The 26,541-nt window shown below is 41.7% G+C and overlaps 2 protein-coding genes across 3 annotated transcripts in view; both read left to right on the top strand.

The window, feature by feature from the left end:
• VEGFD (vascular endothelial growth factor D) overlaps positions 1-7,454 on the top strand; it is a 37,701-nt gene extending 30,247 nt beyond the window's left edge. Inside the window, exons 5-7 of the mRNA XM_032389527.1 lie at positions 557-657; positions 5,782-5,977; positions 6,772-7,454. Of these exons, the coding sequence (XP_032245418.1) occupies positions 557-657; positions 5,782-5,977; positions 6,772-6,895 (421 nt within the window). The 3' untranslated portion in view covers positions 6,896-7,454. The remainder of the gene's footprint in view (positions 1-556; positions 658-5,781; positions 5,978-6,771) is intronic.
• Positions 7,455-13,559: 6,105 nt separating this feature from the next.
• PIGA (phosphatidylinositol glycan anchor biosynthesis class A) lies at positions 13,560-26,449 on the top strand. Of its 2 annotated transcripts, none has more exons than XM_032389643.1 (6): positions 13,560-13,969; positions 15,941-16,715; positions 20,998-21,130; positions 21,902-22,034; positions 22,193-22,399; positions 24,117-26,449. In XM_032389643.1, the coding sequence occupies exons 2-6, from the start codon at positions 15,998-16,000 to the stop codon at positions 24,381-24,383; spliced, it is 1,458 nt and encodes a 485-aa protein (XP_032245534.1). In that variant the 5' UTR covers positions 13,560-13,969; positions 15,941-15,997; the 3' UTR covers positions 24,384-26,449. The 2 variants fall into 2 exon arrangements, with proteins under 2 accessions (XP_032245534.1, XP_032245535.1); XM_032389644.1 differs by lacking the exon at positions 13,560-13,969 and adding an exon at positions 13,980-14,472.
• The last annotated feature ends 92 nt before the right edge of the window (positions 26,450-26,541 follow it).

Raw genomic sequence — 26,541 nt, 5'->3', positions numbered from 1 at the left:
TTTCTCCATTTTATTTTATTTTTAAAGATTTATTTATTTATTTGAGAGAGAAAGAGAGAGCATGTGTGCGGGCCAGGGCGAAGGAGAAAGAGAATTTTCGGCAGGTTCCACGTCCAGCATGGAGCCTGACATGGGGCTCGATCTGATGACCCTGAGATCACGACCTGACCCGAAACCCAGAGTCGGATGCTAAACCGACTGTGCCGCCCAGTCGCCCCTTATCTCCATTTTAAAGAAGGTAGTGCTTAAGAGCTATGTCAAGACAATGTTTACTTTTGGTAAATAAGCTCTGTCGACAGCTAATCTGCACCGTTTTAACAGCAATCTTCTTAAAAAGATTATAAATGTCCAAAATTACAGTTTAGTTTCCTAATAGAATATTTGTGCTTACAGAATTACTATCTAATAACATACAGTTCATAAATATGGATTAAGCTCCTTAAAAATCTTAACTATTCTCCACTCAGAAATGTATTCAACATTTTTTTAAAAATGCCCCAAAGGTATGATTGCCCTTGAAAGATTTTAAATCTGGTTTATTGTTTTCTTTTCCTAGCTGTTCCCATTCTAAGAAACTCTGTCCTATTGACATGCTGTGGGATGGCGACAAATGTAAATGTGTTTTACAGGAGGAGAATCCACTTGTTGGAATGGAAGGTAATGATAACAGTAAGGAAATAATAATAGTAATACTAAAAGTAACAATTGTAACTAACATCTATTGAGCGCTTACTATGACCCGGCAATGTTGTAAGCCTTTTAGATGTATTAACTCATTTAATCCTCACAACAATCTGTAATGTACTATTATTATCCCTTTCTTTTACAATGACAAAATGGACACACCAAGATGTCTCGTCATTTTCTCCAGATTACACAGCTAAGAGTGATAGAAGCAGTCAGGTTCCAGAGCCCTCTGTGTTCTCATTATATAGTAAGTCTACCGATGCATGACTCGGCGTTTTAATCTTAAAGAAAAGCCCAGTGATTAGAGCATCCCACAGCATTGGATTTGAAAGGCACGGGTAGCCTTTCATGAAAGCCACTTCAGAGCTAAACACTAGTCAACCACATTTTACTTAATTTATTTGTATAAAAGTCTCACAGGAACATAAAGTAATTTTAGACTCGTTGGTTTCTTTCAACGGTGGCATGTGAAAACAGGCCAATTATTTGAGGAAAAAAAGGGGGAGTAGGAGAAAACTTTTTCTGAAACTAGGGCAAAGTAAAAGCAAAACATGGCTAGCTATTGGGCTAAGAGGAGTTGGGAACCAAATGTCATCACTGCTCAGAAGTCGTAATGCTGTGATGTTTGGTGATGACTCTTTGGCTGAAAATGAGTGCATTGTTAAAATTTATTTCCCAGAGAACATGACAGGATTCCACTGAAAAAAATCACAAAGAGTCGTGCACTTTGAACCTTGCTTGTTTTAAACTATGATCTACAAGCAAGACTCTGTAAGGACTAAACTCTACGCAATGCTGTCCTAGAAACCGTAAATAACATTCTATTTTCTAGACTTCTGTCTCTCAGTTTCCTTCTAAATGCTTTCATGAAAGCTCATGCAGGTTTTGAATGTCATCTACATCCTTCCCTCCAAGTGTTCAGATTATCCTCTGCTAGAATATACCTCAGTCATGGAGGAGCCTGCCACCCACCAAGGCAGCCCAGTTACCCTGGGCACACTCTTTTTAGTTAGTAAGCTATATTGAACCTCAGTCTCTCTCTCCAGAACCGGACTGTTCAATGGAACGACAGTGAGAGTCATGTATGTAACTTACATTTTGTAGTACTCACATTAAGAAGGTCAAAAGAACAAGTAAATTTAATTTTTATATATTTTTATTTAATCTAACATATCAAAATAGAATCATTTCAACATGAGATCAATATACAATTAATAAAGGAGATATCCTGGGGAGGGACTCAGCTGGTGCACGTGTGTGCTGAGGAAAGGAGAGAAGAGCTCTGAGCAGGGAAACATAAGCGCTCAGGACTGGAAGTGCGAGAAGGCAGCATGTCAGCGTGCTAAAAAAAAGTTCAGCGTGGTGCGAACATAATGGGAGAGGGCTGGGTAGATGTGAGAGGAAGCTGGAGAGGTTCACAGGGGACCTTGGGCACCTTGTCCCAGAGATTGGATGTGATGCTAAGGGCAAAGGGAAACCCCTCAACTGGCTCAAGCCGGAGAGTGAGAGCACCAATTAGAATTTTTTTTTTAAAGATTTATTTATTTATTTTAGAGAGAGAGAAAGAGCACGCACATGAGTTGGGGGAGGGGCAGGGGGAGAGAATCTTCAAGCAGACTTCCCGCTGAACACGGAGCCCAACGGGGGCTCTAGCTCATGACCCATGAGATCACGAACCATGAGCTGAAACCAAGAGTCAGACACTTAATGGACTGAGCCAGCCAGGCACCCCATGGCGGCACCAATTTGAATTTTAACACAATCAACCAGTGACAAGGTAGAAGAGGATGTGTTGGCCCAGGGCAGGAAAGGCGGCAGGGGACTTTGGGGGAAGTTGTAGCAGTGATGGAAGTGAGAGGCATGGGGTAGCTAGATTACGGTCACTCCTCCAGTGGCCTCATCAAACTGATGACGTATACTGAGTTTACTGTTCACTAAACACCCTTTTCACATATGTGGCTGTTACGCCAACTGCCTTTTCTCCATCCGCAATGTCTTCTCTTCCCTGAATGAGCGAGCACATGTGGGTTAGTGAATCCAAGACCAGTTTAGTTTCATCTCATTGGATTCAGATCATAGCTTTAAAGTGTTACAACAAACAATACCAAAAGAGAAAAAAGAAAAATTGGGGAGTCCTCATTTTCTATTTTAAATTCTTCCAGATAGCCACAACTTCAAGAATTTATTTGGAAGAAGTCCATGAGCTTATTGAGAAAAATGATGAATGAAACAAGGCTGGGAACAGAACTCATGGCATTCCATCATCAACCTCCCTAGGATTGAAATCAATATGTAATACTTCAGGGTATCACCCTTAGCTAGTTGCTGCTTCACTCAGTTCTCCTACACCCAGTCTCTGGTACTTGTTTTTTTTTTTTTTTAAGTAATCTCTACATCAAAGTGGGGCTCGAACTCGTGACCCTGAGATCAAGAGTCACATGCTCTACCACCTGAGCCAGCCAGGTGCCCCAGTCTCTGTTACTTTTAATTAATGCCTATAGGGATTCAAACCAGCCTCTGCCAACTACCTTGCTGTAGCTCAACAAACACCTAGGGGACTGTTTCCCTAAAGCATCGAAGGGCACTGGTTCTACCTGAGGTGGTCTGAATGAATCTCTACCGCCACCCAGTGAATCATGCTAATCTTTTAAGAGCTACTTAACTATCCTTTAACAATCTGTTTTGTTTTGTTTTTAGTTTTTATTTTAATTCCAATATGGTTAACATACACTGTTATAGTAGTTTCAGGTGCACAATACAGTGATTCAGCAATTCTTTTGAATTCCACATCACCTGGTGCTCATCACAGCGAGTGCCCTCCTTAATCCCCATCACCTATTTCCCCCATCTCCCCACCCACCTCCCCTCTGGTAACCATTAGTTCTCTAGAGTTAAGAGTCTGTTTCTTGGTTTATCTCTCTCCCTCTTTTTTTCCTCTTTGCTTGTTTGTTTTGTTTCTTACGTTCCACATAAGAGTGAAATCATAAGGTATTTGTCTTTCTCTGACTTATTTCACTTAGCTTTATACTCTCTAGCTCCATCCATGTCGTTGCACATGGCAAGGTTTCATTCTTTTTTGTGGCTGAATAATATTCCACTGTATACATATATACCACTTCTTCTTCATCCATTTATCAATCAATGGACAATTCCAGACTTGAAGTTATATTATTAAGCTATAGTCATCAAAACAGTATGGTACTGGCACAAAAATAGACACATAGATCAATGGAACAGAATAGAAAACCCAGAAATGAACCCACAATTATATGGTCAATTAATCTTTGACAAGGCAGAAAAGAATATCCAATGGGAACAACGTATTCTCAACTTGCCCAAAAGTGGCATATGCCTCATTGGCATATGGCTTACAAAGCTCACCTTTTTCCTCTTCACGCAATTCCAAGAATCTCCCCAGATCTAGCCTTCCAACACCTTTTCCACATGGTTCCTTGAATATCATCAACCACAGAGCGGTTAAAACTATGAGATTAGACAACATGAGATTGCCATTTTGATATACTATCAGTGGTCAGATATTGACAAGAACATATGGTTTAACTCAATGTCTTGGAACGACGGCTGGGATTCTTCAGAGTCTTCATACATGAGCCTGTTTCAGGACCCTTTTATTACAGCAGATGAACTCAACATTTATCATGTGCCTATTTTATGTCAGAATGATGAGCTCTGATTCCCATAACCTTCAGCATTTTTAATTCATAGAGGAAATAGACAAATGTAAACAGTGCAAGAAAGGACAGGATGGAAATACGCACAGGGTAAGGGCACTTAGCTAAACTTGTAGAAGTTGGGAAAGATACCTGGGGAGGTACCTGACGGGCAGGGAGAAGGGCAAGGCCAAAAGCATGGAGCTGAGAGACCCTGGCATATCAGGGGAACAAAAAGTAGTATAATTTGGTATGGATGGCACATAGGATATATATGAAGGGGGGGACGGGGGAGAGGGAGAGAGATGAGCCTGGGAGGTTAGTAAGCTCTAGTTCATGGAGGGTCTCATATGTCCTGGTGGGAAGATAGTCTTTTATTGGGAAACTTTTAAGGAACTTAAAGCAGTAGAGCAATGCGATTAGATTTGCATTTAATAATATTGTGGAAAATGGATTGAAGGGATAAAATTTGTGATGGCAAGATCTGTGACAGCCATCTACACAAAAAATATAAGGGTACTGACTGAATTGAGGGGGTGGCAGTGTTGATGGAAATGATAGAACAAATTCAGGATGGCAGAACCAGGTAGACAAAGTGATGAGACCCAATATGGCAGTAGAGTTGGGAGTGATGGCACCATTCCCTAAATGAGGCAGATTTGGAGAGAAGTGGGTTTGGGGAAGAAACTCACCATGCACTGGCCTCCAGAACCTTCAAGAATGCTCAAGTGTCACAGTCAAGTTCTTCCCAAGTTTCTATCTCTTCCATTTCCTGCACTGAATGTCAACTTGATGATCAGAATTGGACATGGAGCGGTAGTTACCCAATTGTTGTGTACACTTTCTAGAAGAAATAGCTGTCAACTCGGTGTGTCAAAAACCTCTCAGACCCTCCTCTCAGCTGAATGTATTCTTCCAACAGATGTCTGTGGAATCAAAGTTTATCATCATTGTTGTATCTTTTATAACAGCGTTGTGATCTGTGGTGAGGAAATACATCACTGTTTCTATCCACAGCCTGGAAGGTCTGAGGTGTATTTCTATCATGCCAATACTTCTGTTCCTCCCTCCTTTTAATCTTCATCTAAAAACTAGGAAGGACCAGACTCATAATTCTTAGCTAGCTTATGTTTTATTCCTAATACTTGGTTGTGAAAGTTTGCATTTTGTAACAAGTCACCAACCAAAAAATCTCTTTAAAAATGCTATCGAAAATATTCAGCTTGTAGCCTCTTTCTCACCAACTTAAAAGAATGCATGAATTCAGTGTTTGTATTATGAAATCAGAGGTGAACCTCCTTCACCGCATGAAAAGATGAGGGAGCAAGAACCTACAGGAAAGGAGATTAGGAGAATCCCAGTTATCTTTAGAATAATGGACTGTATACAACAGCTTTGATGCCACGCCTCTGTTTCCGTTTAGACCACTCTCATCTCCAGGAACTGGCTCTCTGCGGGCCGCACATGAAGTTTGACGAAGATCGTTGTGAGTGTGTCTGTAAGACGCTGTGTCCCAGAGATCTCATCCAGCACCCAGAAAACTGCAGTTGTATGGAGTGCAGAGAGACCCTGGAGAGCTGCTGCCAGAAGCACAAGATATTTCACGCAGAAACCTGCAGGTCAAAGGCATTTTCACTTTTATCTCCATTTGACCCACTGACATTGAATGTGAATGCCCTTCCGATTTGGTGAGATTCCTTCTTAAAGCACTGTTTGCAGTGCCCAAGCCCCTTTTTTTTGGATAGTAAAACAGAGGTTTGGCAACTGAGGACGAAGTGAGAGTATATAAAGTGATGATTAAGTGTGAAAACAAGACAATCCTGGGGCGCCTGGGTGGCTTAGTTGGTTAAGCGGCTGACTCTTGGTTTCAGCTCAGGTCCTGATCTCGGGGTCCTGGGATCGAGCCCCGTGTCAGGCTCTGCGCTCACTGGGGAGTCTGCTTGAGACTCTCTCTTTCTCTCTCCCTCTCCTCCTCTCAAATAAATCAATCAATCTTAAAAAAAAAAAAGAAAATCCTGCCTGCTGATCCATTGTTGGGTATGGATCTTCAGCAAAAAGTTAATTGATGAGATTTAAACAATTATTTGGGGGGTGAGTTTCAGATCAGCAGACTCTTTGGTTCAATCTCTCTCAATATATGTCCACCTAACTATGTTTGTTTTTTCTTTGAGGAAGGGGCTGGCACTGGATTTATATAGCAAGAAATTTATTGATTAATAGAACCCTTACAGGTTACCGTTTGGGCTTTCATAGATTTTGCATCCATGTGGAATAACCATTCAGGATTTTATATTGACATTTTCAGTACATATCTGGAAAATTCACTTGGATAAACGTAATCAAATCAGAACAGTTATTCCTTTGAATGTAGTCCTTTATTCTGAATTGTCATGTTTATTTTCTTTTGCAACAGCTGTGAGGACAGATGTCCCTTTCACACCAGAACATGTGCAAATGGAAAACCAGCATGTGCAAAGCATTGCCGCTTTCTAAAGAAGAAGGCTGCCTGTGGGCTCCACGGTCAAGAAAATCCTTGACTCAAATTTGTTCCTAACTTCCCCATCCCTGACATTTTAAACAGCATGCTGCTTTGCCAAGTTGCTGTCACTTTTTTTTCCCCAGGTACTAGAAAAAAATCCGTTTTACCCATAGTCCCACAGTGACTCCAGACCACTCTTCCATTGCACACCAGCTAAGGATTCCCTGGTTCACTGACAGATGTCTTCCAACTGAGATGCCCCTGCACACCGAGAATGGAGAGGAGGGGACCTGTGTAAACCCTTTTTTTTTTTTTTTTTTTTTTTTTTTGGTGAATGAAAAGGGTCTGATCATCCTAGAATCAGAGGGGCCATATGATTGATTACTCCAAGCCCATGAGGCAATTTTATAGTCTCCAAGTCCTTTGCTAATGCAACTCTCTAGTGAATCATTCTGACTCTTTATTATGCAGATTTCGATTTGTAGGATCAGCCCTGATTTTCTGATTACTGTCCAGCTTGTAGTTTCGAGTTTACTGAACTACTGTCTGTTGTTTCATATTTAAGTGTATTTAAAGAAAATAAACACAATTATTCAGGCCATGGAATTTTGTGTTATTTAATATGGTATCACTCTAAATTTTATGCCAAAGGACAAAAACATGTTTTAAAGAGAGAAAGGAATTGAGAAGGGGGAGGGATGGGGAGAGACATGGGCACAACAAAACTTGATGTCAGTTTGGGGAAGCCCAGGGAGTAGCTCTCAGAAAGTTTAAGATTCTAAATGAGGTTAAGCGTCTGCCTTCGGCTCAGGTCATGATCCCAGGGTCCTGGGATCGAGCCCCAATCAGGCTCCCTGCTCAGCAGGGAGTCTGCTTCTCTCTCTGCCCTCCACCCTCATGCTCGCACTCTCTGTCATAGATATATAACATCTTTAACAATACATACATACATACATACATACATACATACGGTTAAGCAAGTGTGACCCAAGAATCAGCTGTCTTTGCTTTGAGATTCAATTTGACTTCACTTGACCCGCATCTCATGATGGAGGAGAGCCCACTGATAACCCCTGATGTCTTTGAGAACTTGCGTCTTCTGGGTGCCTTCAGCTCCAACTTTGTGCACTGGTTCTCTGGTTGTTCACATCTCCCTTCTCGTGACCAAGGGATTCTTCTCTCTGTCCCACGGCCACCCAGGAAGGGAGCATGGGCCTCTTCCCTTGCTTTTTCTCCAAAATATTCCCACAAATACTTTTTTGATGGCATAGACTTTACTGAAAGTTTGGTAAACCGGAGGGAGTTAGCATTAGCAGAATGAAGGTAGCTTTACGAGTATTAAGTGTTTTTAGCAAATTAAAAAGTTAATGCACAGAATCAAGTTGTTTAGCAAATAACTTAAAAATGGATGCCCTCCCCAGCATCTTGCAGAAATAGATAGAAAGATCGATAGATACACAATCTATTACAACACTTCATCACTTTTGTAAATAGCTGTGTTCATGCTTCTCTCTCCATACACTGCGACCTCCTTACAATTGGAAACTGTCCTGATCAAAATTGTGTGACCCAAGCTGTACAATAACAAGGGGGAAGAAGATGACCAACAAACACGGCAAAATAGTTTTGTTTCTCCTGATGCTGCATGGTAGAATTGCTGGATCCTGGCCCAAATCCCTGCCCTTCCTTTCCCAGTCCCTAAGCAGTTCCTGAATTCTCCTCTCGTTCACCCAAGTCCTCTGCGGCCTGTGGCTCCGGGCCCCTGCTCCTTTCCTGGCTTTAGTTCTCAGTCTCTGCCCTGGGGACACGGCTGATCTGGACCTGGCTTGGGACCAGTCCCCATCGTGCTGCCATTATCACTTCTGTCATTTGCTGGCTTTGGCCCAATCATTCCTCTCCTGTCACTGTTCCTCTTGCCCCCGCTTTATGACCTTCAAGCCAAAGGGCCTTCTTCCTTCTAGTTTCACTGTTTGATTCCTAGCCTTCTGAAAGGGCTCGTACATAACACATTAGCATTCAACTCCTAGCTGTGTTCTTCACTCAGTTCCTACCCCTCTCTCCTCCTCTGTAGTTGTTGGTCAAATTCCCCTGAGAGCTGGGGCAGACAGGCAGCCCGAGGGACACCGCACAAAGGAGTCACTTTGCTCATCTTTGGTAAAAAGAGAGTCTAAATCCAAGGACAGGCTCTGCCACCTAATCTCATTATGAGGCTGAGAAACCCCATGGATCCTTAGTTTCCACGCCTGCCAAATGTGGGTGATAATCCCCTCTCCTTGCTCTCAGAGTTGCTAACTTCACCTGAGTTATGGAAAGTGAAAACAATTTGAAAAATACAATGTAATTTACAAATTAAAGGGATCATCCTGAAAGAGAGAAGCATGACTGTGAGCAAATTTCTTGGTTTATGCTGGATTCCCAGATCTTCCCTAAAACCAACTCAAACCATGTTTTGGTTAGTGGCTCTGGCTTCCTAACTGCCATTTAGATGGGGATATAATAGAGAATTCTGGGCTAGGACAAAACTATTTACTGTCTGGCTTTGCACTTCTAACTCTCCGTAACTACCAAGGGATGTGCACTTGGATCTCTGAGGCTGCGTCTGAGCTGGGATGGGGCTGGTCCTCAGGGTGGAGGTGGGATAACTGGCCTACTGCCTTATTAGAATTTACTGGTCATTGTACAGGAGTCCTTGTCATACTAATAGCTTTGGAATGTGGGCTGAAAATTCTCAATTTGTTGCAAAATAAAAATATGTGGGAAGCCTCAAGAGCTTAAAGCAAACACAGTAAATGTGAGTGATGCATGATGTCTCTGATTATCTAAGCCACAAGGCTGGAGAATGTATTAATAGGGCAGCACAGATCATAAATCTGTGACTAAAGAAAGCAGTGTGGCAGGAGGCCCTTTAGAGTTGGAAACAGATTAGACAGCATAACGGTCAGAGTTGGATGAGATTAAAATACTGAGATACTTGATAAAGGAGATGACACAAATCATCCATTTTAAGGCTTTTTTTTTTTTTTTTTTTAAGTAAACTCTATCCCCAATGTGGGGCTCGAACTCGTGACTCGGAGATGAAGAGTCGCACACTCTACTGACTGAGCCAGCCAGGAGGCCCCCATTTTAAGGCTTTCAAGGAAAGTAGTAGTTTGGTGAAAATTGTGACCTTAATGGATTTGGTCACTTGGTCAACAAGAGCTGGACTTTGTCTAATTTACTCATAATCCTCAGTGTGAAAACAGTGGCTTACATTTAGTAGGTACCTAATAAATAATAATCAGTAAATAATAAAGAAGTATTACATTAATTTTGTGGAAGCCCAGGATGAACTCTCATTCTCCACGGCCTCTCTCCAGGTGGCTTTTCATCATTCAGTATCTTGCCTGAGCTTCTTTGCTGCATAGCCATTGGCGATCAAGAGGAGAGTATCCATTAGGTCATTCCTCTGTGCATAAGCACTTACTAATTAAGCTTCTGCTGCCTCTCATTTACTGATGACCCATTGGCCAAGCAAGTCACACAGCCCAGCCTGGAGTCAGTGTCGGAGGGGATAAGATAAGAGTGTGAATACTGGAAGGTGGTTCATTGAAAGCCGCCAATGTAAACGCCTCCCCTGCCAATGTAAACGCCTCCTACAAGCCTGGTTCCTGTCTCTAGCCACATGCGGAGCCCTTAGTCTTTGTCATTCTTCAAGAGCTGAACCCTGTTCATGTCTCCCTGCTTCCACATACAGGGTCCAGGACCTGTGGTGGCTTTGGTTGGATTACCATTTTGCATTTTGGTTCTCTTTCCAGCACGTGGAAATCTTTGTTCTTTTTTAAGTCACAGCTATAACATTTTGATTTTCTCATATCTCTTTTTCTTTTTGAAGCAGAATGGGGAGTGAATCGTCTCAAGATGTTAATTGAAAATATTATTTCGGCTGCAAGTCTGGCTCAACATCAAGTCCATTTTCCTCAGGAAGATCCTCCACCAGTTTGCTTCAACTTTTGCTGGAAATGCCACCGTTGTCCTGTCTGAATCCTTCCCCGCCCCCCGCCCTCATCCCCTGCATAACCACACAGTAGTATACACTGGACAGTCAGCACCTGTCTCTCTACCTTGTTCCTATTGTTCTTGGAATGATCTTGCTCCCAACAGTTGCATGAGCACCTTTTACTTCTACGCTGAATGCTGGCAGCTAGAAATACTCTTTCCCTCTGAACTCCCAGTGTTTTTCTTGTATTTCTCTTACAGTGCTTATCACTTCCTACCTTTTCTCACAGGTATGCCTTAACTCCGTCTTGGTTCCTTGGGTGTAAAGCTCGTGCCAGAATTTCCCTGCCTCGTGTCTTGTATATAGATAGGAGGCTCTCGATACAAATATGTGGCCTTCCCACTCCAAAATTATCCAAGGGAGCTTGGAGCTGAATTTACAAAGAGCTCGATTTCAAAGGAAGGGGATATCGACATTTATTTTATACCTTCTCCATTTATAGGCCATTTTATACCACAACTGGTACTGACTGCCCTCATATTTTACTAAGTGTAATCAGAATACACTGCCTGTAAGTATTTTACTTTAATTTTAGTAGTTTCTAAGAAAATTCTCTAAAAGCATACCTTGATTCCATACATTTAGGCAGCACACTATAATTAGAATTATCCCTAGTTTTATAACTTAATCCTGATGCTACAACTTTGCTTTGACTTTTAGAAAGTAGCCTTAAATTTTAACTGACTATAAATAGAGTCTCATACCCACATGAGATTGTGAGCCATGTGCAGAATTATGATTTATTTGCCTTTAATGCTCAGTGCCTAGGTCAGAGACTGGAGCATGATGAATGAAATTCAATGTTTTCAGACTGCCAGAACCTATACACTTCACTGGAACAGCCTGTAGTTTTCTCAGCCCTCTGCCCCGCCACAGAGACTCAGCAACAGTGTGCCTTTATTAATTATTTATAAAGGTCAGCCTGTCCTACAGTATTTAAAACACAAAGAACATTTCAAGGAAACTGGATTGCTTTTTACTATTGCAAAAGGTATATAAAAGCTAGGAAGGATTTAAAAAAACTTTTAAAACACAGGGACTATGTTTAATATTCCTTGTATTCCCCACAAAGCCTTCCACAGAGTCGGCACTCAGTAAATGTTTGATGATAAAGGTAGAAAATATTCTGTTTTGAAAAAAGATCACAACTCTTTTGAAGGAATATTGGCATCAGGATCTTAGAATTTCAAATGGGTATTGTGATTAGAACTATGGCACCGGCAAACCAGGGGATCAAGAAATGGGCTTACTATACTTTCCAGGGTCTCTGCCCACACCCTGTGTCTTAAAACCTATCGCAAAAATGAAAAGGAGACCAAAGCAATGCTGTAGCATCTGGTAGTGTTGGTGCGATCTGGGCAACCAACTGCAACTTATTAAGCTTGAATAAGTATCCTTGAGCCTTCATTATCTTTATTCTCTGATGCTTCAATATTAGTGCAGCGTATCTATTCCTACTTGACTTAAATAACTTCAACTCATTAAAGTTAACTCACTGATATTCAAATCCTATAATCAAAATGCTCTTTGAATTATATCACTGAACTGTAATTTTTAAAAAAGATTTATTTATTTAGTTTTAGAGGGAGGGAGGGAGGGAGAGAGAAGGGGCAGAGAGAGAGAATCTTCAAGCAGACTCCCCCCCCCCACCACCCCCGCCCAGTGCTGAGCCAGACGCTGGGCTCAACTGCACGACCCATGAGATCAAGACGTGAGTCGAAACCAAGAGTCGGACGCTTAATGGACTGAGCCACCCAGGTACCCCTGAACTGTAATTTTTATATGGCACACTCCATAAAATATTTTTAATACATTTTATTGGGTATATAATATGTTTGTACTGGGACTGTACTGGTATTGGATAAAAAAAATTCATTAATACAACTAAAACTTATTCAATGTCTATTACCAGGAACAAACCCTGCCTCAGCTTACTATCTGGCCAGGAGGGCAGACATTTAACAAGAAAATTCAATTGCCAGTTTTCGGAAAGAAGTCCATGTGAGATCCCAAGAAGATAGAGCTCAGGAAGGCATCTGCTCTTCCAAAGTGTACGCATGGCAGAGCTGGGGGAACTCCAAGCACCAAATGGAAGGGGTGGAGGGCCATCAGACCACTTCCACGGATTCATTAGCCTCCTGGCCAAGCACCACCATAGCCAGTTGAACCAGTCTGAGTGGGAATTGATACTTCAGGTCAGACCTTGGATTTTTTTCTTCGGAGTGCCTGATAAAATACAAGATACCCAGTTAAGTTTGAATTTCAGATCAACAACGAGTAATTTTTTAGTAAGGTCTCCAATGTTTGGGATATACTTGTATAAAGAGTATTTATCTGAAATTCAAATTTTTATAAAATTTGATTTTATTTTACTCTTTGTGTATTTTTATTTGCTACATCAGGCAACCCTAGCAGGGTGGCTAAGAACAAGCATCGTTCTGCTGCGGCACAAGAAAACCACAAACACAACGCCACCACGACCCCGGTAGCCTTCCGCCCCAAAAGTCTCTCCAATGCGAAGCCAGTGAGAACGGGCTTCCAGAAAAGAGACGCTGTAACTAGGTAACCAAGACGCGAACCCACCCGACCTTCCGCAGAATTCAGGTTTAGAAGTGCGGTGCATCCTGGGAGTGAGTTTTCTAAGTTCGGCTTCGCTTCCAAAGGCCACCAGACTACAACTCCCAGCAGCCCTAAAGGCTCGCTGCGAGTCACGCTGGGATTTCTGACTTTACCCTGAGGAACGCTCCTGGTAGGCTGCTTGTGTCAGAAGAGACGAGGGACGGTTTCTAGAGATTCGCGACACTAAGAATTCATCTAAAAGGTTAAACCGAGGATTACTACTTTCGATGCCGAGAAAACTAGTCTTCCCGAACATTGCGAAAACATGTGCCTACGCGCGCTGACGTTACATCCCGCGCTGAAGGGTGGGGACTGAGCGGCGCTCCTGCACGTGATGCCAGCGCATCTTTGCGATTGGCCGCCTCGGGGGCGCGGCGCTCGGGCGCGGACGCCTCGGATTGGTGTTTCGGGGTAGCGGGGTGGGACTCTGGCTGCAGCCGCGGGAGGTCCGGACACTGGCGGCCATGGGACTCGCCGGTAAGTGCGCGTCTGACCCTGCGCCGGCACTGTCGGCCGCTTCCGGATGGGACTGGGCTGCACCCGTGGGAGTGTGGCCGGCGATGGAAGGGGCGAACCTGGCGAGGCTTAGAAGCTCGGAAGTCGGGGTCGAGAGCCTCTGGAGTCGAGTGGGGCTGAGGGTGCGCTGGGGCGGCCGCGCTGGAGCCGGTTCCGCCGAGACTGAGGCGGGCACGGTGAAGGGCTCTGGGACCCCCAGCCTCAGACCCCTGCCCACTGTCTGGCCATCTTCCTCCTTTTGGGCCTGGCGAGACCCTGCTTGACTCCAGCGGGGTCGCTGATTGAGCAGGGTCGTCCCTTCCTTGGCCCTGGCGCTCCCCGGTGACCTCTCCGTGAGTGAAGCCGGGGAATTGCCCAGGGTGTGGGTGTGGAAGCACCGTGCTCTTGACCCACGCCCCCGCAGGGTCTCCCTAAAGCTCTTCGGGAGCCTCTGCTGCTGACTGCCCAGGGACTCGTTGGCCATGGTGGGTGTAAATTTACGGCCATCTCGCATTTGCCACTTTAGTGGCTGGGTGGAGACCTTGGGCAAATCGCTCAACTTGTTCGGCTTCTCATTTGTAAAGCAAGGGAGGTTTTCCTGGATCTCCAAGCCTCTCGTCGGCTTTAAAATCTAAGATTCTATGGTTGTTCCGTTTGTTCAGCTTTTACGCCATAAAGATGTTAGGTGTGATAACCCGATGGAAGTAGGCTGACTCCTCACAGAACGTTTGCAGGTTAATGACAAAACTTCAGATAATTTCATGTGGTTCTTTACCCTTTTTTTAATCACTCATATTTTTAAATTGAATACAACCGGAAATTCAGGTTTAGGTGACAAACCACAGTAAGAAAATGTTACTGAAACCACTTAAAAGTACAAAACTGAAGAATCGCAGTATTTGGTAATCTTGAATCTTAATTAGTAAATTCAGGTCAACAAACACTTATTGAGTATTTCTGAGAATATATTTAAAATATAGATGATTTTGTTGGCAAGAAGAGATAATTAAGGGTTTACACAGGCTGTTACTTTGCATTTCCTGAGTTTGCAGGTGAAATCAGAAACTCAGACCTTAGGATGGCTTTCCATTGTATAGTTCAGTTTCCGGAAGTGTGGGGATCTCATTTGTCAATCTGAGGAAGATTTTCACTAGCTTTCCAGTACACGCTTTAGCTTTAAAAGTAAGAATCTGTGATAGTACTGAGTACTGAGTGGGCATTTTGTGCTGATGAGGATCTAGAGGACCCTGAGATCAATATTTCCTACGTTAGATGTAGAAAATGGCCCCAGATCCACTCCATCTCGAATTGAGCCTTTATCTTTAGACTTCACACCAAAGAGAGGGACACTTTTGGAAGAAAGGCCTACTTAACTGAAAGAAAGGTTAAGAAAATGAAAGCAGTTTATCGCCATCCTTGAATAAGGAAGAGGAAAACGTAGATGGGTGTCAGCAGCATGTGCTGTAGGCGATACTTGAAAAAGCTACTGTCAAAAAGACACTTCTAGCTCCAGGTATATTTTAGTATAAGCCACACAGTGAATAGCAAAATTGTATGAGATTCGTTGCATCAGTGGCTAAGCTCTAGAGCAGGGTTGGCAAACTTTTTCTGGAAAGAACCATATATTTAATTATTGGAATGAACTGGTTTGTTAGCATAGCGCATTCTTCTGTACTGTGATGTAACAAACTAATTTTTAAAAATTATGTGTAGCAGTATTTTTAAAGCAAAATTAAAATGTAAGGGCATTGTGGAATCTAGTTTTGTTGTATAGCACAGAGTAAATACTAAGCAAGTAAATGTCAGGTGAGTAATTTCATTATATGCTTGTGTTTTATTTCTCGGGGGAAGCTAGCAAATTTACATTAGCATAAAACAGTGTTTATATCTGGATTTGGAAAAGGTAATATATTTTGTCTCTGAGCTGAGATCTTGTTTTACTCTCTCTTTCAGGTACTAGACGACACATAACCAAGTTGCACTGAGGACAGATGCCTAAACCATCTCAGCATGGCCTATAGAGGAGGAGGTGGGCATGGCCAGCCTCCCTCAGCTGTGCGCTCCCGTGTTAGCCCTGGAAGTCTGTCAACATGTAGGACCCGCACCCATAACATATGCATGGTGTCGGACTTTTTCTACCCTAACATGGGAGGCGTGGAAAGCCACATTTACCAGCTCTCTCAGTGCCTGATTGAAAGAGGGCACAAAGTGATCATTGTCACCCATGCTTATGGAAATCGGAAAGGCATCCGTTACCTCACTAATGGCCTCAAAGTCTATTACTTGCCTCTGAAAGTCATGTACAACCAATCTACAGCCACGACCCTCTTTCATAGTCTGCCGTTGCTCAGGTGCATATTTGTTCGGGAGAGAGTCACAATAATCCATTCACATAGTTCTTTTTCTGCCATGGCCCATGATGCCCTCTTCCACGCCAAGACAATGGGGCTCCAGACAGTCTTCACGGACCATTCCCTTTTCGGATTTGCTGATGTCAGCTCGGTGCTCACAAACAAGCTTCTAACTGTGTCTCTTTGTGACACAAACCACATAATTTGTGTCTCTTATACTAGTAAGGAAAACACTGTGCTAAGAGCAGCACTGAATCCTGAAATAGTGTCCGTCATTCCTAATGCTGTAGATCCTACTGACTTCACTCCAGACCCATTTAGAAGGCATGATAGTATAATAACTATTGTTGTTGTCAGCAGACTTGTTTACAGAAAAGGTAATGAAATGATAGCTACAATTGCACTGCACAGACTTTTTTTTTTCTTGTAGAAAGCTGTTGAATACTTGAATGTAATGATTGTTTGGCTTTTCGTTTTGTTCTATGGTTTTATAACTACTTCTGCATTAAATATAGCAAAGAAAGGTCTAATATTGTCTTATACATCCAAAAAGAAATTTTTGGAATGGTGGTGAATGCTTCCCGCCCCCCCCCACCTTTGATGCTTTAATAGTTACTTAAAAATAAAAACCGTAATCTGATGTTGTTTAATAGGTCAGGTCTTTTTAAAGTTAAAACAGCCATGTATGTGTGGTAAGAAGTAAAAGGCTGAGCCCACCATGTAGCCCTTTCTGATGGCAAAAGTCATGTCTTTCATTGCAGGTATTTTAAAAACTCAGAAAAAGCACAGGGGTGAAAACTAAAATCAGCTGTAACTGTACTATTCAGGGATGACCCTTAGGAATATTTTGATTTACAATTCTCCTGTGTTTTATGCATATCCTCAAAATCAATGAGCTTGTCCCACGCGTGGCTGTTTTGCTGCTTGCCTATTTCATTTAGTCACAGATTGAGACATTAAGAACATGTAGGCAAGTAAGTAGTGAAGGCAGGGGGATTAGACAGCCTGGAGTCTGATCCTGGCTGCATCCCGTTGTGTGATTGAGGACAAGCTACTTAACGTCTCTGAGTCTCAGTTTTTTCCTTTGTATGATTTGGGCAACAAGGGGAATCTTGTAAGGGTTCGGTGATGGTTCCTCTGAAGTACTTAGGCCAGTTGGTATTTGATAAGTGTCTGCCGTTACCAAGGAGGATTTTTTTTTTTTAGTGCCTCAGCAGCACTTACTGGACACCGCAGTAGCATTCGTAGAGCCTTGGGTACTAGAAGCTTGGAACAGTCTGGTTATTCAAAACCTAACTGGTCTTCTGGATGGTATTTGAAAACCTGTCCAGTAATCAAAATTGTCACTTCAAGTAGGGAATTATTAAAAAAATAACATGTACCCTTCCTTAAATACTTGAATTTGACTCAAAATGTTATTAACGTGCACGGAGTTGCCAACAGTCTGATGTTGGCTTGCAGGCGTAAGACTACTGGTCTACCACTTGGAGCTGCGTCAACTTTCTGGCACAATCTCCTTCAAAAAGCATAATTTATAGTTGCCAATTTGGTTTTTTTTTTTTTAAGCAGGGTGAGAACGTAATGGTATATGAAATAATGTACTTCTATTTTATACAGTGGTTTAAGATACCCCCTAATCTGACTAGAGCTTTTTTCCGTAACTTGGCTTTGTTGGATTTTTCGAACCATTCAGCTTAGTTTCATAGAAACTTATTCTGTCAGTTTATGTGCTGTTTAACTAAATTACCCAGTGCAATAACAAGTGTAACTGGCATCAAACACGTGGACAAATGCAGCTGATTGTTGGTAAGCACGAAGCTCAGCGGTGGGATCAGCAGCGTCCCGGTGTGCTAGGGACCGGCCTGAAATCCACGCATGGGCCTTGGTCAGTAGGCTTTATATTTGGAACAGAGCCTTGGTTGATCCAGCAATCCACTTAAGCAGAGGTTGGTGGGAAAACTGCTGAACTGCATTTTCTGGGGTGAAGGCATGCCCTCGTGATGTGTTTTCATTCCTGAATCAAGAAGATGTGAATGGACCAGCATTCTCTGTTTGAATCCCTCTTGGGATATTGGTGATGTGTTTGTTGTAACTTAGAAAATGTGCCTAGTTTGTCTTTTAATCACACAGTATACCTTCGTGAGATAGCTAGCCGAGCAAGCGTATGATGCACGCATGGTCGAGGATCAGAGCAAAATGAATGATTTGTACAAAGATTAAACCTGTTACCTTTACTTCACTAGTGATGGTATTTTAACCAGCTGAGCTAACCACCAGCCACAGAGTGAAGGTATGGCCTGTCATGTTCTCAAATGCAGTACTTTGACAAGTACTGAACCCTCTCCATATGCCAGGCACCGTGTAAAAAGTAACATTCTCAGAAGGAACGGCCACATCCGTAGCCCAAAAGTGAGTAGCTGTATTTATGGTCCGTTACTTATTAATTAATTAATTAATTTCCTTAGGAGGTGTTCCTTTGGACCAGTTCTCAAAGGCCCACTGCCACGTATTGAGAGAGAGGATAAGTCCCAGTTCTTATCCCCCAGGTTTTCTGGCTACCTTCCTCCTCCTCCTCTAGAGCCTGTTTTGCTCTCAGTCAGGGTTTCCCGGTGCTCCTGCGCATGCGCAGGCACAGCCCACTTCCTGCTGTGGTGGTAATGACAACTTCCATTTATATTCTGCAGTTGATAAAGCCTGTGCATGGTACAGTACCTCACTTGACCCAACAACTGTAGGGTAGATGTTATCTGCATGTAACAGACAAAGAAACTGAGTCTCAGAGAGGGTAAGTAACTCGCTCAGGTTACACAGTAAGTATCAGAGATGACAAACATGAGTTCAGCTCTTGAGTTAAGGTCTCCTGTTCCCCTCACCTCTGGCCCAGCCTCTAGGTATATGTAGATTGATTAGATTCTTTGAAATACTGTTAGACTGAGCTTTAAAAGCAGTTTGAATCATGATTTTCCTTTCCTTTGTCCATTACTTTGTGTGACTATGGCAATTGAAAGCCCTTTTGTATGTTCCATTGTGTTAGACTCCTCTTAGAGGCAGGAGAGTATCTTTTATTGTTTGGGAAAACCTTTTATTCTTAGAATAATGTTATAGATCATTGATAATATTAATCACTTCTGTTTCTTATAAGGTAGTTGTCAGGATTAAATGACATAATGCACTTAAGGGACATAGCCCGATGTAGTAACCACTCAGTAAATGTTAGTTGTTATCAGCAGCTATGATTATTACTCTATATGTGTTGCATTTTTCATTTGAAGAATGGGTTCTCAACCTCTGTATTAGAAGGGAGAAGGAAAGGAAAGAAAGAAAATGAAAGAATTAAAGGAAGCTAAATGTTAAAAGTCATTAAGCCACCTTCTGGTTTGTGTAGAAATCCAGTTGATGGATTTCGTAATTGTCTCGAAACAAAGATAGCTAAGATTTTAATGAGAAACCTTCACAATTCAGAAAAGCTGCATGTGAATTTATGTTTGCTAATGCAATCATATTTTGAAAATACTGGCCGAGTTTACTTAAATCCTTACTTTGAATTATTTAATAAAAATGACCCCGCATAAATGATTTCCCCCACCATCTTTTTTTATAATTCATCTGCCTGTACTTGGGAAGATTGATAGAAAAAGTGCAATTCTTATGTATGTGCTTGTGTATGTATGCATTTCTTAATAAACTTTAACTGGGTTATTTTACATTTACTTTTACTTTTGAATGTGTCCAATTGATAGTTGTTACTGAACTAAATTCCCAAATAGTGTCAACATTGCTGTCACTTTAGATAGCCACTTTCAGACTGGTAGGGCATGGTTTATGTTACTGCTTTCTAACCTGAGGTTGGGTTTACGTGTTATAAGAAAAGTATTTCATTAAAGAAAGGAACCAAGATGCACCCTTCTGTTCTCTGGACTGTAATCTGGCAGTTGAGGGCCTGCCACCTTCATTTACTCTCCTTCAAGGGAAGTGGGCTATGTACGGCAGGTTTGGACGGACTGCTCTTAAATTTGGCTGATACTAAAAAAAAAAATTTTTTTTGACTAATACTATGGCGTTCGTTCTTTACAAGATCCTCTGTACAAACTGCCTTCTCAACAAAGTGGAGGCTGCAGCTACACTTTGTTGCTTAGCCCCTTCCTGTGGTGGGAAGTGGAACACATGTAGAAATTTTGTAGCTGAAAGAGACCTTGGACTTCAGATACATCTGGTCTCTTCATCTTCTATATCAGAAAACTTTCCCACAATCAAAGAACTTGCTCATAAAATGGCTGGGACAAGACCTAGATCTCCAGTCAGCTGTCAGGCTCTGTAGAAAACTTAAATGTTAGCTACGTCAAATACCTTTTTTAGAAGTAGGTGATGTGTAGACACAAGTGAATAACTTAAAGAATATTACGTTAGAATGAAACAGAATAGTCCGGGTATTGGGTAACAATGGATGTCAGTGTATGTATCTTTAAGAATTGCAACTCTTAGGATACCACTGGTAGTTTGGACACTCCACCTTCCCAGGAAAGGTTTGAGTTAGTTTCTCTACTTAAGGAGAGCATAGCTAATACTTTTCAAAGTGAGCGGTTTCTCAGTTCTGATGAGTTTTTTTTTTAAGTTTAAATGTTACAATTTCCAACATTCAACTTTATTTTATATTTTCAGGGACTGATTTGCTTAGTGGTATAATACCTGAACTCTGTCAGAAATATCCAGATTTAAATTTCATAATTGGAGGAGAGGGACCTAAGAGAATCATTTTGGAAGAAGTACGAGAAAGGTACCAGCTCCATGACAGGTATTGATGGATTCTGTATTGTCTTGGGTGAGAAAATATATTACTTAAAATCAGTTTTGGTTACATGTGTCTGTTAAGTGGGCTGCTTCTCCTACGTGCACTTGATGAAAAAATGTAACACGAGACCTATTTTTAAAAAGTGTGTATAAAATGGGAAACCTTAATTTTAACAAATCACAATTTAATTTTTTTTGTTAGTCCAATATTATTTGACTTTTAGGGGCAATGGTTGGAAGTACCCTGGAAGGCACGTGCACGTGCACACGCTCACACACACACACAAAACAACCACTTTGGAAATGTTTGTAGATTTTCAAGCCTTGCTGAGTTGTGATTTATATAGCATGGCCCAAATCATGTAAATTGTCCTGCACACACAGATTCAAATACTTCTCTTTCTCAGTAACTTAGAAAGGTGTTTGCTGTGAAGCGTCAATTTAAAAGGGGCCTTTTTCTGTTTAGAAATGACTCTTTAATAATTACTCACCAAAGTATATTAATATATTCACTAAATGCCAACTAATTTTGGAGAAGATGAAATTTGTATGCGTGACAAAAGTTAGAAATATGTTAGCTGTGTGAGTTTTAACCAAATAGCTTTAAAAGACTCTTTTAGATCAGAATTTGGGGATATTAATCTTTTGCGGTGGAAAACATCAGAACCAGCAGTAATCTAAGTATAATGTGAATAGCACACTTGGCTTCTAAATGATATTTATTTTCTAGCATGATTTTCACTCCCTTCTTTTCTTCTTTCATTTCAAAAATCAGAGTGCGTCTCTTGGGAGCCTTAGAACACAAGGATGTTAGAAATGTCTTAGTTCAAGGACATATTTTTCTCAATACTTCCCTTACCGAAGCATTCTGCATGGCGATTGTGGAAGCAGCCAGTTGTGGTTTACAGGTAAAAAGCTTTGAGGGCTTACATGTTGGGGTTCCTGTACTTGTTATTCTGAAAAATAAGCAGATGCATTCTGTAGTGACTTTTAATTTAAGTTAGTTTTGCTGATTTTCCTGAGATATGAACTATGGTGTATTATATATTCTTTTTCTCTTTTTAAGGTTGTAAGTACCAGGGTTGGTGGAATTCCTGAAGTACTTCCAGAAAATCTTATCATTCTGTGTGAGCCTTCCGTCAAGTCCTTGTGTGAGGGTTTGGAAAAAGCGATTTCCCAGCTGAAGTCAGGAGCATTGCCGGCTCCCGAAAATATCCATAACGTAGTAAAGACTTTCTACACCTGGAGGAATGTTGCGGAAAGAACTGAAAAAGTATGTCATGTGCTAAGCAAAGGGTATTTGAAGATTGTGTCTAAATTCTTGGCGTTTCACGTACACGTTTGCTTTTTCTTGTATAGGTTTACCCTTTCTGTTGCTTAAGTATATGAAGTCTCTTCAGATGAAAAGAAATGCACTGTGTACTACTTTTGGTGTATGCTAGGCTGAGTTTCTAGTCAACTCATTGCATTTGACATCTGAAAATAGCAGTAATGCCATCTAGACCTTTCATTAAAGTGGCCATAGAGGAAGTTACCGAATTTTCTAGAAGTCACAACCATTAAAGGCCAAACTGATACTAAAATCTACTCTTAGATGTTTTCTTGAGGCTGTTTCTGATTCTAAAGCATGTCGGTCTATTAGAAAATACATGGTTTTGCTTAGTCCGATGGCGGCAACTTTAACACTTGCAAATGTTTAATTCAGGCTCCTTCCCAAAACTCTTGCGTCACCTTGGCTAAGTACCTTGATTATCTATGGGAAGAGGATTTTTGCATCTCTGGGCTGACTGAGAACATAGTAAGTTAGGATTCAGAATGCATGTGACAGATATTGGAGATACCACAAATAAAAAGCGGCGATAGAGAATTTGTAGTTGCTCTCTTAATTCTACCTGTTCTGCATAGGCCGTTTCGATCCTTTTCAACTCCTCCTCCGTAGTTTAACTGTGCTTATTTAGAAAATTGATGAAGAAATTAAATTGGAGTTCACGCTGGAAACATACTTTGTCAACTGTTCTAATTCACCAGTCTCAGCATAATTCGGACTGAAATGTATCCCAGATGTTTTGAGGGTAGAAGAGCTAGCTGGAAACAGCCGTACCTTTCCAGAGGCTGCTGGCCTGTAGAGCTCGCCCTGCACGTCCCAGCCTTCCTGAGTTCCAAAGGAGATGGCTCACAGGTCCACTGTGTGACAGTGACCACAAGTCATGCTCGAATGCCATCGAAACAGATAAATGCTGGCCTCGTTTATGTGTTGGAACTAAGTGTGTTTACGGATCTTTGTTTTTAAAATATTTCTGAATTTTGTGCTTAGCAGCGCTTCCAAACAGCAAGCCACCTACTACCGGTTCTCAGTGGTAAACGTTGTCTTGTTTGCCCTATGCCATCTACTAAAATTTCCCCCATCTTTTTCCCCTTCCTTTTATTTGGAGTCCACGAAATGGTTCTGTATAGTCTCACCATCCGTGCTCAGCAACACGGCCTCCCGTGGCTGTGGAAAGAAGAGCCTCTCTGTACTCAGCAGCGCACTAGATTAGAGCTCTCTGATGGTGGTTGATGTCTGCCAGCTAGCCGTGAGAGCTGCTCAGCCGAATCAAGGAATCTTAGAAGGCCAGTCCTGCTTCAGGAAGTCACTGCTGAATTAACTATGGCCTCGACAGAGGTGACCCGAAAAGCGGTTCCAACTTCTCAGGACTTTGGAATTCTCGTAGTTGGTTAAAATTGATGGTGATCCCCTAGGGGACAGGAGCCCTGGCATATTCGTCTCTGTGTGATGCGGTGTCTAGCCCAGTGTTCTGTCCAGGATCAGCACTCCATACGTGTTGAATCACATGGCAATAATTACTTTAATTTCATTAATCACGTCCTTACTAAAACAACAACAACGAAATGTAAGCGCCTCCTGTTTGCATCTGTAAAGCATCCCTGGTCCGTGCAGGTCGTTGTTTCTTGTGGGTCAGAGTGCTCACTCTCGGCCTCTCTCCCGCCAGGTGTACGACCGCGTGGCAGGAGAAGCTGTGTTACCAATGGACAAACGACTGGACAGACTCATCTCTCACTGTGGCCCAGTAACAGGCTGCATTTTTGCTTTGTTGGCTGTATTCAACTTTCTATTCCTCCTTTTCCTGAGATGGATGACTCCAGATTCTATCATCGATGTCGCAATAGATGCCACAGGGCCCAAGGGCGCCTGGACTCATCAATATCCTTACAGTAAAAAAGGGGGCGAGAATAATGAGATGTCTAAACCCAGGTAGAAGAAAGCCTGGATTGTAAGGTTTTACACATTTGTAATAGTCCTAGTAAGACGATGGAAAATAACCTTGCTTTTTTCTTTTTTTTTTTAAAGTTAATTTAGTAAGTTATGCTACCTCTATATCATTCAATGTTTTATTTTGAGGAAAGATAAACACTTATGCAATTCCTGAGTGTAGAAACTCCTTGCACTTAACTTACTTAAGATTTAGGAGAGAACATTGAAGCCACTCAGGTATGAAATTTTTCAGACTACTGAAATCCCTCTGACAGAGATGTTTTAAAATTATATTTTGGGAGCTTTGGGTGCTGAAGGGCCAAATGTTTTCTGGGCATTTTTGGGCCAATTTTAAATGTTCTACCATCAATTAGACATTCACCAGATGTTTACAGGTTTTCTTTCGGGAAGTACAACAACGATATGAACTCTTTTTGAGTCCTGTTCAGACACATTTTAGTCATTGAAGTCATGTTCTTAGACATTTATTTGGTACGCTCAGTGTTACAGATCGTCAGCAGGTTTCTTGAGCAAGATAGTCCATCAGTTATTGGCATGTTTTAAGCATCTCCTACTGTGTGTAGAACATTGAAGTAGACACTTCGTGCTGTTGAGGACCAGGGGCACATTCAGATGCTCTTTGTTTATCGCTCAGATGGCTCACTTCATTGTAGTCACAGTTGACGGAATGGTTAACTATCTAACATGCCAAAAATGCTCAGGCTTTCAATGCCAGGAAAAATGGTCGGCAGACTCCGATTACTTCTTCGATCTTGTCGTATGCGTTCTCCTAGGTAGAGCCTTCATCTTAATTTGTGTGTGTGAAAAAGCTTCTTGCCTCTGGAATGCTAGGGACCAATACCACTGTTGACGACAGTGCAGAGAAACCCTCCGCGCCTTCCCCGGCATCACTGAGTCCTCTGTAAATGCCTTCATGTTTTCCGAGCAGACGTACGAGCTGTGTCATCTCCAACTCAGCTGCTCCCCTCCGCTACCTTTGATAGAAGTCACTTCCCTTCACTTGTGGCCTAGCTGCTGTCTGAGAAGTCTTGTCAGTGTGCAGAAGTCTTCACCCCAGTATGTTCTATTTATAGCTAATTGAGTCTGAAAATTATAGGAACACAGTCTCTTTGTGGTTGTCTGTTGTTAACTGTAATCGTTGTTGCCCAGAGCCATGGGTTTTTAAACCCCAAATTATCCACATGGTGTGTCTTATTAACTCCTTGAACTCCTTAGAGTACGTTTTTGTGATAAAGGACTGTGAAATCCAAAGAAAGAGGTGCTTGTGGTGCACTAGGAAGCTGCTGGCAGTATTGGGGTTCTGTACAGGATTGGTTTCCTTTTGTTTTTAACGACAACGCTCATAAAACTTCTTTTTTAAAAAGTATCTTAACATGCCTGTTAACCAGTTGCCACTGATCTGTAAGAAATAACGATTTGTGTTTTGTGCCAAAACACAAATGCGCGAGTGCGATTCTTAAAACCTGGAAGTTAAGGGATCTTTTGTTAGAGAAAAATGGACTGACCCCAACCATTAAATCTTATTGGGATTTTTAATGCACAGAAACTGATTTATGTAAATATGAAATAAACAGTGCCAATATGCACGCTAAAGCAAGAAACTAACCTGTGTTTTTATTTATTCGCTTCAGCAGTTTTTAAGGGCATACTACTATTTGTTCTTACATTTTTGTTTCTCAGCGTATTTTCGAGATGGCCATTCATTTCAGATGGAAATGGGATTTCAACTTGCATGTAAAATATGTAATTTGCAAATCAAAATTATGTCCTTTGTTTTTAACAAAGGGAAGTAAATTTGCTTGTTCTAGTAAATCTTAATTTTCAGGCTTCCTGGATACCTTAATTGTAACTGTCAGTGTTGCACTGGTCAACATGTGGAAACATATTGTTCGAACCCGCTACTTACATTTATTTGAAAGTGAACTTGCAGTGATGAGGAATTTATGAAAAGTATATTGTATTTCTTTTGATATTACAAAAACTAGCACATATGAAACTGGTTTATGAAAACACGCTACATGTCCAAAAATAAAGACCAAAATGACATTTTGACAATTTTCTGAGTTTGTCTTCTTTGATGAAGAGAATATGATTTTACTCGTTTAACAGTGCCCCACTCCCACCCCCTCCGTCTGCTTGCT

Source organism: Phoca vitulina, unplaced genomic scaffold (assembly GCF_004348235.1).
Source record: "Phoca vitulina isolate PV1807 unplaced genomic scaffold, GSC_HSeal_1.0 scaffold55, whole genome shotgun sequence".
NCBI lineage: Eukaryota > Metazoa > Chordata > Mammalia > Carnivora > Phocidae > Phoca > Phoca vitulina.
Note: the sequence above shows the minus strand (reverse complement) of the source record. Positions and strands in the feature narration are given on the sequence as shown.